Source organism: Gavialis gangeticus, unplaced genomic scaffold (genome assembly GCF_001723915.1).
Source record: "Gavialis gangeticus isolate Ggan-Ray unplaced genomic scaffold, GavGan_comp1, whole genome shotgun sequence".
In the NCBI taxonomy this organism is placed as follows: Eukaryota; Metazoa; Chordata; order Crocodylia; family Gavialidae; genus Gavialis; species Gavialis gangeticus.
In genome coordinates, this window is record NW_017729015.1 from 21,372,521 (window position 1) to 21,384,134 (window position 11,614).

Sequence of the window (11,614 nt, forward strand, 5' to 3'; positions counted from 1 at the left end):
TCATGAGAAGATACACGGACCTAAACGTGACAAAAATAGTTCTCATCTCAGAACCTGCCTGTGCCTGGAATACCGTAATGAGTTGATTGGGCACCAAATAACGGCATCTAGATTAGACCATCAGCAGTTTAATAGCCAAGACTCATTAGAGGCAGCTGATGTTCTGAATTTTAATAATGAGTGAACGGAGCAGCCCCATCACCTGCTCTCGGCGGTGGCATTGGTGGAGCGCGGCTCTGCTGTCCAGAGTCCCCGGCTTGCTTTGGGAGGCTATGCACACGGGCTGCTAAAGAAATGCAGTGTTTGTTGCTGTTGATTTAATTCTGCAAATAGGGCCTCGAAGACCAAACTCCTGCCGCTAGAGGTCAGGTTTCCTTCTGCAGCGGAGCCGTGCGCGCAGCGTCGGGGCTGGCACGGCCCCCGAGCTGCGGCACCTTCACACGCAGCGCAGCAGGAGAGCAGCCACGAGGCAGAAACCGACTCTACGGGGGCGTTAATTAGCCTAGTAGGAGTTCTCTGTGGCAATAAAGGAAAACTCTTTGCTGATTTTTATCATGGAGGACACGATGCCTTTATAGCTCCTAATCCCTGTCCATCAGGCTCGTTCTTTGGACAGCCCACAACTACCTAGCAGAGCGGACTGAGACTTCGCAGAATATTTTATTTTGTCCTGATTACTGCTAAGAGGTGAATTTCCCAATGGGGAAATTCCCCTACCACTTCTCCAAGCAGTGGGACGGGCAGGACGCCCGGTCTGGTTTTCACATAAATGGAAATGCCGTTGAGTCTCCTTCGTGATGACCCTCCCGCCCCAGCCCAGCCCGGGCCCTGAGCCGACCGCTTCAGTGCAGCCGACACTCAGGTCTGGCGTGTCTTCATCCTGCACTGGGAGCGGGCTTGCCCTGCAAATGCTATCAGCTTTATGGCAGATATTCTTGAGCCATATTTAACAAAGTCCGTGGGCAGTCAGGTGCATCCTGGACGAGGACGCAGGCGCCATCCCTGCTAAGGGCAGGCTGGATTCGTACCGACCAGGGCCACCTAGAAGGAGACCAGAGCTTCCACCTTCCTCATTTCAGGACGAGGGGCCCATGCCTGATCCCCTGGGCCAGGAGCTCAGCCCTCCCTGGCTCTGGAAGCTCCCTTTGCCCACCTGCGGAGCTGTATTCCTGATGCCTCCATTCCCTGGGTCCTGCAACTTGCCCTTTTGTTTCCCATGCGAAGAAGACACAGTGCATCGCTTTGGTCTGCAGCTTGCTTTGCCTCCAGCAGCATCACAGAGCCGTAGCCGAGGAGGTCAGGACAGAATCAGCCACGAGCAGAGCCGGAGGCAAGAGAAGGAGCAAGGCGAGAAATCCTGGTCCTCCTCCCCCGAGAAGAGCCACAGCAAGCTGGAGGAGGGCCCCGTCTGCACGCCGCGGCATCGACTGTCCCAGGGTTTTGTCCAAAGCCTGCTGGAAAGATGCCCTTTGGCTCAGGTCAGCACGTGCCTACGAATTAGGCCCAGGCCTTGGACTTGGTTATGCAGAGGCTATTTCTGGGCACCGTGTTACATCTGCAGCCGCGAGGCAGGTCAGCTGCTGAGCTGAAGCACAGGGAGCCTTTTGCTGACTTCACTGGTGGGTTTCAGCCGCATGGAAAGCACTTTTGAGAAGCAATTCATTGCCTGGGCATGCGGATCGGATAAGCTGGACGATGAGGATGCCAAGAATATGAGGGAACAATTAATTTAGGAACAGTATCTAGTTTGCGTTATGAACAGAAGGCCTGCGTTGTGTTTTGAGAAGGATGCCATCTCTCACTGAACAGAAATGCCAGTTTTCGTGTGCCTGTTGGAGTATTTTATATATATAAGCAAGCAAAAAAAATACAAGCAAATATATTATATTATATTATATTATATTATATTATATTATATTATATTATATTATATTATATTACATTACATGCAAGCAAAGCAATATATATATGTTTAACATTTATAATTTAACATTTCTCTGTGTGTTTATATACACACACACAGAGAAATGCTAAATTATAAATGTTACGCGCACACACACACACACACAAATATATTGCTTGTATTTTTTTTGCTTTGCTTTGCTTGTTTGTGTTATATATATTTGCTTGTACAGAAATGTAAAATTCTCAAGATTAAGTATCTTCAGTTGGTGAAAATCAATTCATTTCTTTGTACGGGTTGGAATTGAAAACCGCAAGCCTGAAAGCAACTTTCTTGCCAATTTCACGATAAAAAAAAGCATATATGTCTTGGCAAGTTGCCTCATATTGGCTCCTCTAAACTATTCCATTAATATATTTGGGTGACTGGTCTTGAAACACTGGTTATTAGAGGCAGCTTCTGAGCTGTGACTAGGAGGACTGGATTTAGAGGCATCTGCAGCGTCCGGTGCATTTGCTCTGTCGTGTGGGGCTGTTGTTCAGCGTTGTCGTGGACTTGGAGCGCGACAGAGACGTCGGCGGCACCGGGCTGGGCTCTGATGTCAGCGGCAGTGATGTCAGAGGAGGAGCGATGCTGTGATGTCAGCAGTGAGCTCGGTGTGAACGGGTGAGCAGTCGCGACCTGGGTGAGCAGCCAGGGGTTCATTGTCCGTGGGTCAGCACCTGCCCTGGTGCGCTGCATCTCAGAGGTAGCCTCTGTCCTCTCCACGCGTGCCGGGATGCTGGACCACACGAAGCTCCCCGCCGAGGACCAGCTTCTAGATCTTCATGCCTGGGAGCAACCAAGCGGTTTCCCTTCATTGCCCCCATGCAGCAGTGCGGTGGCTCCTGTCTGGGGGGCCCCGAGCTCCCTCCAAGGGATGGGAAGCCTCATAGTCCTGCAGCAGGGCAGGGCAGGGCAGGGCAGGGCAGGGCAGCGTGGCTGCAGGGGGGCTTTGTTCACTCATTTGCCCAAAACAGCCTGCGCGCGTTGAACAGCAGCTCCCTACTCAAAGAGGCTTTAGCATCCACCCATGGCTCAACAAGGCTCCAGTTTGTTTTTCAGGCTGGCTGATGAATTCTAATCAAACTTTTAAAAATAATTACTTAGCTGTTAAGATCAATAGGTGATGGGGCAGCTGATTAACTCCAAAAGCAGGCCCAATTAATGGTATTCTTTAGTGACCATCTATTTAATAACCAAGTGATCACTGTGTGCATTCAGGAAGCCTTTGATTCCCATGAATGTACTGTCTGGGGTGATACAATAACGTAAAAGGGATTTGCTTCCTATGCAACTGCAATCTCACCCTCATTAGAGAGGCTCTTCTTTGAAGTGTGACCGGAGGCTTTCAGGGGATGGGGAGGAGGAGGATTAAGAGCATGAGTCTATGAAAGTTTTATCTTGAACTTTTTCCATTCCTCCAGCCCTGCAAGATGGGGGAGTGCCCTATTCACGCAGTCTGCTCCAACAGAAGTTGCTGTCTAGGATAGGGAATTTCCTGCCATACAGAAGAAATAATAAAGACCATGTCTCAGACCTCCCTGGGCACTGCTTAGCTGCCTTTGTCTACTGCCCCTTGGGAAAGGGGTAAGGGACACCACCCACTATTTGCACTGACCTCTTATAGACCCATGCACTTACTTTCCCCACCCCCTCTTTCCTTGCTCAGACTTGCAATCAGACAACCGCCACCAGCTAGGCGACCATAGCAATATCTATTACTACTTAGAATAAAAGGAAACTTGTACAAGTTCTCAAGACCTTATACCAGATCTGATATACTCTGTATTATGTTCTGGGTTTACTGTTAATAATGTATGGAAGAGCTTTTCACATTGACAATAGTCATTTTTTTAATTGGGTCTTTATTTATCCCACTAACCCTTGCTATGACGTTCAAAGTCACAATGGGTGCTTCTTCACTAGACAAAGAAGTGTGCTTCTAGCATACGTGAGCTGTGATGCTTGGGTAGCAAATGCAAGATAAAATCCCAGGGTAAACAAGGCAGTTGGTTGTTGGAAATGCTTGAGCAGATCTATTTGGGCACAAGTTATCAGGGTCAAGGGAAGCTGAGCTCCCCATGGTCTAAGTGCTTTATCTTCACTAGGATTTTTCCCCATGTTAGTTTGCTCATCTTCATTAACACTAGATAAGAACACACATTTTATCCTGGTGAAGGTAGTCCAGTAGCTCTCAACATCATTAGAGTCAAGGCGCCCTTCAGAAAATGCCAGCTGTGGCTTTCACTCGTTTCCTGATCACAGGAAGTCATGCAGTATTTCTTCTCTTGCAAAGAGCTCAGAGCCCAACACATCAGGATGGTTTTGACTCTGCGGACTCCTATTTGCAATCTTGTGCATCACGTGTAGGTGTTTGCACAGCTAGCAGTGCCGATGCTGCGCGGCTCCCCACGACACCCCCAAAAGGACCGTGCAGCGCCCCGGTTGAGAGCCATGGCTCTAGAGGTGTTGTGGCTGAAATCACGGCGGCGAAGAGAGCAGGAGGGACAGCTGTGGATTGTGCTAATGAGTTTGACGCTGCAGCTCTGAGGGGCTGTTCCCACTTTTGCTCTTCTGAGTGGCTCCGTGCGGGGTTCCTGGGTCTTGCTTCTGTTGGTTCATTAGGCACGAGTGAGCCACGGTAAGGAGCTCTTGCAAAACGAAGTGCAGTCATCAAGGCGCGTTGTAACGACAAGGACGTGCTTGCCACTGACCCTGGCTCATGCTTCATGCTGCAGACCAGAGTGGGGAGACATGCCCTTTCCCCCTCCACCAAGCGGGCTCCTGAGGGGGGCACAAAGCAGTAGAGCAGCAGCTAAGGGAAAAAACGCAGCATTATCCCATCATTTCAAAATGCAATTAAGTTCTTCCAGTCAGTCAAGGGGAGCAATTTAAGGAGAGAGAGGAGAAAAAATGGTTTTTCTGTAGCAGGGCAGCCTGTCGCATGTAATTTAAGTTGCTTGAAGAGCTACAATGCCTCATGCAAGTCCTATTAGCTTCACTAAATGCAGCGTATTGATTTTTTGCCAGTTTACTTTGCTGTGTGCTTTAAACTGGGAGAACACGGATGCTGTTAAAGAGCTCTGTGTCAACATCCAAGCAGCATTAAATGCAGAGGGAGCGAGAAGGGGAGTGCTCGTGAACTCCGAGGTCTTTGCTGTGAGCTGTAAAAATGTTAAACAAGTCTTTATCAGCGAGGCGAGTGTGCTCTTCATTTCAATTATGCATTGTAATGTGCAGATATTTAATAATCCTCCGAGGGCTGAGTTTGCTGCTGCTCTTTGAGGTCCAATAGACAAAACACATCGAGTTCAATGCCCTGGGCCAGTACAGGAGCTGGGGTAAAACTGCCAAATCCAGTGGCGGCTTCCTGGGCCCTGGGGCCAAGTGGATTTCTGTTGGCCTCGGCAGGATCACACCCGGGGTGAGCGTGCAAGGGGAAGCAGCCTGAGGGGGGGCAATGAAGCAAGAGGGAGGATGGCACCACGCAGCACTGATGAACACTTCAGTAAGGGCCGGATTTTAATCCTCAGACCTCATCTTGCGTAGTCCCGCTGGAAGCACCACCATGAACATCCCTGTAACCTTTTCTTAAGGAGACGTTGCTGAATGCTCCTCTCCAGGGTCTTCTTTCTCCTCTCCTGGCAAGCTTGCTCATCTTCCTCTGAGCCCCCAGGCCGAGGCTGGGGGGAGCAACGGCAGCGGTGTGAGGGGTACTGGACCGTGATCGTCCGCGCGGGAGCTCTGCTGGGGACTCCTCCAAGAAAGCCTACTTTCCCCAGTATCCCCCGGTCCGGGATGGTCGTTTGATCCAGCAGGCCAGGCGCGCGTGGCGGGACAGGAGCGGTGGGCTCACATCGTGCCCTGCCTTCTCGTGGCACCTGTGCTCTGCTGCAGCCCCAACGTCTGACCAGGCAGCAGTGAATGCAGAGGGAGGGAGAAGGGGAGTGCAGTTTTGCCCCAGCTCCTGTACTGGCCCAGCTTCGGCCCAGACCCTGGACTGAAGGTTTGGCACAAGCCTCTGGGTGTTTTTGCAAAGGACACAGTGCACGTTTGCCCCATCTACTCCATCTTGTGTGGCGGAGGCTGCCTGAAGTCTACTCCTCTAGGCAAAAACTTTCCTGCATCCTCTTCCTCTGGCAGAAGCAATACAACCACGGGATGAAGTACCTGGGGCTGGGGCTGGGGCTGGTCCTGCTCAGAGCAGGGGGTTAAACTAGATGTGACCCACGATTCGGTGATCCTAGCAGACAAGTGGCGTGGTAGGAAGGAGACCTGTCGCTCATACCAGCAAGCTGGTGTTATGTGCTGAGCCCTAAGTAGGAGCCTGGCCTAGCCTGCATTGCTGAGCCCCGTGGGTGCTGTCCTCCTGGGTCCCGCTCTGCAACACCCGCTGTTACTGCCATGCTGCTGCTCTTGCCACAGGTGCATTAGGGCTGCCTGGTTCCTGGCACATGTTGCAGGGTCCCACCTTGCAGATCTCACAGTTGGAGGTCCCATCCCTGCACAGATTTGTGTCCTTGCATCAACTTTGCACCAGCGAGTCACCCCAGAGCTCTGGGCCACTGCCAAAAGCCTTCTTCCCAAACCCCGGCTTTCCCAAGCTGGCCCTCAGGCCGGCCAGCACGCACGTTTCAGTTGCGCGTAGGCCGGGGTTTGAAGAGCGACGGTGTCCGTACCAGACGTTGCAGCGTGCGGAGCTGGCACACGTCGCTCCCATCACGTGTCGATACTCCTGTTCCCCATCCATCACCGGCTCTGCTGCAGCATTTGGCAAGGTGGCTGCTTGATGCAGCGGGCTAATTAGTGCATCCACCAACCATATGGAGGGCTGAACTTGGACTTCCCTGAGTGCGCTCACATCAATCATGAATGAAATGGCTGCTCTAGACATGCACACACACTTGTGGCTGCGACAGCATGCCTGGCTGTGAAACGAAGGGTGCGTCCACCCTGTGATCCCCGGTGCAATTGCAGCCTGTGTCATCTCATCAAGCTCACCTGCTTGCATGCGGTAGGAGCTGCTCGGATGCAGCCAGCGAGTCTTTTCCGGGGGGCTGGATGGGTAGGTTGAAACCTGTGCTGCTCCAGCTGTTGCTAACATGCCCTGCACGCTCACCTCTGCAATACAGGAGCCAGACAGGTGTGTGAGATTCCCACCCGCACACACTTCCATGCAGCCTTCTCAGACGAAGGCACCGGCTGTCACTGCCTTTGGTTACAGCCTGTATAACAGACAGCTCAAAGCGGTGAACTTAACCGCTGAGCATCACGTTTAAAACTTAATGCAAAGAAAACACCTCATTTCTTTCCATCCTAACAGATTTTTGAATGAGCAAATAAAGATAAAAATTCATATAATATGACAGTCTGGAAAACGCGCCATCCTTCTTCTCATAGGATGTCTGCTGTTAGTAGAATAGCATCCTTATTCTTTTTTTTTTTTTTTTTTTAGCTGTTGCAAAATATACCAGATTCCTCACTAATGTTTCTACACATCTGTTTGTGTAGAAGCATTAAGCTTTTCTGACAGTAATACGTATCTCAGAAGGGATACAGGCTCCCTTGTGATGGACAGAAATATAATGAGGGACGAAAAGCAGGAAAGAGAAACATGCTCGCAGAAACAGCCCCTCTCCTCTCTCATTGGGTAGAAATGTTCAGAGATAAGCAGAATTCAGGCTGGAAAGCAAGCGATTTAACAGACATGTTGATAGCCTGTCACAAGAGCAGCTTCTGCAGGGCATCGAGGCCGGATGAAGCCAGATGCATTGCTGTAACTTGTATTGTAGTGAGCTGGAAGTCCTCTTGTGCCACGTATGTACAGCACCAAGCACGAGGAGGGTCCCATCCTGGCCAAGGGCTCCTGGGAGCTACATCAGTGCATGGAGAGAGGAGTTCATGTGGTTTATTATCCAAGGAGTTAAGGCCTCGAGGAACCGCGCTATGCTGCCATTTGGCAGGGGAGGATTGGAGGTGGGGCTGGCGCTGGCTAACACTTACTGATGAGCACAAAAAAATTGGAGATCCTCCACTGGAAAAAATGCTACTAGAAGGTGAAAAGTGTAGTCAGCAGTGGTTAGGATTGTACCAGCCGTGGGACCCGGTCTCTCAAACCCGTCCCCGTCCTTTCCCCGATAGCAGGCCCTCACCGAGCGCGCCTGTCGTTCCGGAGCACAGCCCCGCGCGGCTTCGTTCTCTGCTGCGACTGTGCATTTCCCAGTACAACAGTCACAACCTGAATGTTTCTGTCTGCCGACAAGCAAAGATTAATCCAATTTTGGGGGGCGGGTGGGGTTTGGGGTGCACGTTGCTGTCGTTCCAGAAATCCAAGATCTCCACGTTTGAAAAAATGTGGGCTTTCATGAGCAGCAAGCCGTCCGCCCTCGTTAAAAATAATGAGGAAGGCATCCAGAGAACCCTCACGGCTGATTATGCCCTGCTAATGGAGTCAACCACGATTGAATATATCACACAAAGGAATTGCAACCTGACCCAGATTGGAGGGCTAATTGATTCCAAGGGCTACGGCGTAGGAACTCCCATGGGTGAGTGACAATGTGCAATTTGTACACACAGCCTGGGAGCGGAGCTACTTAGCATGCAGGCAACAGATGGGATTCGGCTCCTGGTTCCCAGGCGGGTATTTCTGCGCAGCAAAGCCCGCGGCGTCTGCCTGGCGAACGGGAGCGTGACACGCTCCCTGCCCCGGCCGACTCCCGTCCGTTGCCCCGTTCCTTCCGCAGGTTCGCCGTACCGGGACAAGATCACCATCGCCATCCTTCAGCTCCAGGAGGAAGACAAGCTGCACATCTTGAAAGAGAAGTGGTGGCGAGGGAACGGCTGCCCGGAGGAGGAGAACAAGGAGGCCAGTGCCCTGGGGATACAGAACATCGGGGGGATTTTCATCGTCCTCGCGGCCGGCCTGGTACTCTCCGTCTTCGTGGCCATGGTCGAGTTTCTCTACAAGCTGCGCAAAACAGCAGAGCGCGAGCAGGTATTGGCTTTCGTGCTCTCCCTAACCCGGGGGAAGGGTGCTGGCTGACCCCTGGCGGGTCCACGGAGGCTGGGGGCTGTGCCCAGTGCTGCTCTCCCTAGTCCATGGGACCTGGATGTCTCAACCCCCCCCCCCCGTGCCCCCTGAGTCTCGCAGGGCTTTGCCTCCGGGAGGGGACTGCAGGTTGCAGCTGCCGTGGGCCAAAGAGGCTGCAAAACCTTGCAGGCCATGCAGGGAAGTCAGCCCATGACAGAGCAGAGCAGAGCAGGGGTCTTCCACCCCGGGGCCTGTTTGGTGCCCAGCGAGGTTGCACCATAGCGTGTGTGCCTATTGATCGGGCGCACACCCTCGGCAACGGAGGAGGCTGACAAGGAGCAAAACCACCAGCAAACCAGCCGCTAGCCAGGCACGCGTTAGTCCCAAAGGCCAGGGCTCGGCGGGCTGTAGGCGAGCTCCTGCTCCCAGGGGGTATCCCTGGCACCACTGTCTATCACCCTATAGCTCTGGCCAGGCAGCAAAATGCCAGCGCGTGCAGGGAGAGCCGGGAAACGGCTCACTTGAGCCCAACGGGCCGAGCCCCAGGCACGTGCCCCTGCGCGGAGCCCGCGGCCCCCGTGTCCCCGAACACTTTGCTGAGGCTGCTTCTGCTTTCCCCGCAGCGCTCCTTCTGCAGCGCCATGGCGGACGAGATCCGGCTCTCGCTCACCTGCCAGCGGAGGGTCAAGCACAAACCCCAGCCCCCCGTCATGGTGAAGACCGACGCGGTGATCAACATGCACACCTTCAACGACCGGCGGCTACCGGGCAAGGACAACCTGACGTGCAACACCGGATTGACGCCCGTGTTCCCGTAGGGCTCGGGGGGCCGGGCCGGGCCGGGACGCCCTCTCGACGAGGGGAGAAGGGATACAAGTACATTAAAAAAAAGCCTGGTTTGGTTCAGTTTCAAGAACAAGGCCTTTAAGACACAACTCCATCAGTCACCGGACTAGGGACGGGAACTGCAACGCATGGGCTGTAACCGGAGTGGGGGTGTTGGGGGGGCTCTGGTTTTGGTTGGGGGGGAGTTTTGGGGTTTGGCTTCACTTTCTTTTCTCAGAAAAGGCTTTGGCCCTACACGCCTCACGGAGCCCAAACCCTGACGTCTGCACGCACGAAGGCGAGCAGGAATCAAGCCAAACGGACCCGCGGTGGGTAACGAGGACCCCCTTCCACAAACCCAAGGCTTCCTTTAGCATGGCAATAAAAAAGAACCGTTTTTGTTCGTGCCGGCGTGGAACGACGGACCGTCCGCGGGAGCACCCGTTCCAGGCAGACACACACAGCACACGTCGTGTCCAGGAAGAGGAAAAGAAGAAACAGCGGCGGTCACAGCCGCCCCCTTCTCTCAGCGCCGCTCACCGTGACCCTTTACCTCAGCGCTGTGCCGGCTTTGCGTGGCCAGGTGCAGGAAGGCCACGCGTGCGTGATGCGAGAAGGCCAAAGGGGTCTTGAGATATGTCAGAGATAACAAGGGGCCCAAGACCTGGATCCGCAGCCCCCGGGGAAGGGACGTGGCGGGAGCTGCGCCCGCTGGGAAGCAGCCCACGCTCCCGGGTGCCCGGTCTCCGCACGCTGCCCGTGGCGGGGCTGTGGGCCGCAGGGTGCCGGCCCCTTCCCCGCTGGGCCTGCAGCAAAGGAGCGCACGGCGCCGGCCAGTCTGCACACTCCCACGTGAGCGAGAGGGGAAGTGCGAGAGCCGTTTCCAGGAAGCCGGTGTCACTTGCACCGACAAACCAGACAGCGGTGAATAATTGGCCATTTTGTGTTGGTGTTCACATCAGGCGGGGGGGAGGAGCGGCTGGTTCGGTACAAAACAAGCGTTTCGTTTGGGATATTCCTGGGACGTCCCGGGTTTCTAGACAAGCAGGCCGTGCCCCTTGCCCAGCGATGCCTCTGCCCCGCACGCGGCATTGCCCCTTGGATCGTGGGTGGGGGGAAGACAGGTTAAAACGCTGTCCCATGAGCCCACCCTGATTTCCAGCGCCCGCCCCGCTGTGCAACCCACACGACTTCAGTCCCAGTTGCCAAAGACCAGTCTGCTGTTTGGGAGGTAAATCCCCGATTTTGTCCTCGGGCGGGTCACTGCCGCATTTCCTTCTCCTGGGCCATTTCTGAAAGCAGAGCAGGCGACAGAGAGACTTTCCTGCCAAAAACACGTTCAGCGTTCGTTGAACTAGGTCGGGGTGAAAACCTAAATGCCAGAGCAGGGGAAGATGATGTCCCGCGTGGTTAACATGCCGGGATAGCAGTCTGCTGCAGGGACCCACGGCTGCCCGCGTCGTCAAGTCTGGCCCCCGACCGGCCCCTGGTCCCTGGTGCCCTGTGCCCAGGGCAGCCCCCCTCCAGCCCTGCTGCGACGGCTGAGGTGCCGCGCGGCCCCGTGCCGGCTCTGCAGGGGGTCTTCACCTGGCTGTTGTCACCGTAGCCAGGGCTTATTGCCGCAGCAGAAGTTGGCTGCCAAACTGACCCAGTTTGCTATCCTCAAATTCAAAAGCACTTTGTAGAGAGATTGCCTGAGCCCAGAGGAATGGAGCTGTTTGTAGCTGGTTTAAGACACTTCATAGTTTTCCCTCTCCTGGATTTTCCCCCTTTTTTTCTTTTCTTAGCTTCCAAAGCGGCGATTAGATTGG

At 53.9% G+C, this 11,614-nt stretch overlaps 1 protein-coding gene across 1 annotated transcript in view; it reads left to right on the top strand.

Moving 5' to 3' along the window:
* Window positions 1-11,128, top strand: part of GRIK3 (glutamate ionotropic receptor kainate type subunit 3) — a 101,373-nt gene extending 90,245 nt beyond the window's left edge. Inside the window, exons 13-15 of the mRNA XM_019512550.1 lie at window positions 8,271-8,493; window positions 8,692-8,942; window positions 9,602-11,128. Of these exons, the coding sequence (XP_019368095.1) occupies window positions 8,271-8,493; window positions 8,692-8,942; window positions 9,602-9,796 (669 nt within the window). The 3' untranslated portion in view covers window positions 9,797-11,128. The remainder of the gene's footprint in view (window positions 1-8,270; window positions 8,494-8,691; window positions 8,943-9,601) is intronic.
* The last annotated feature ends 486 nt before the right edge of the window (window positions 11,129-11,614 follow it).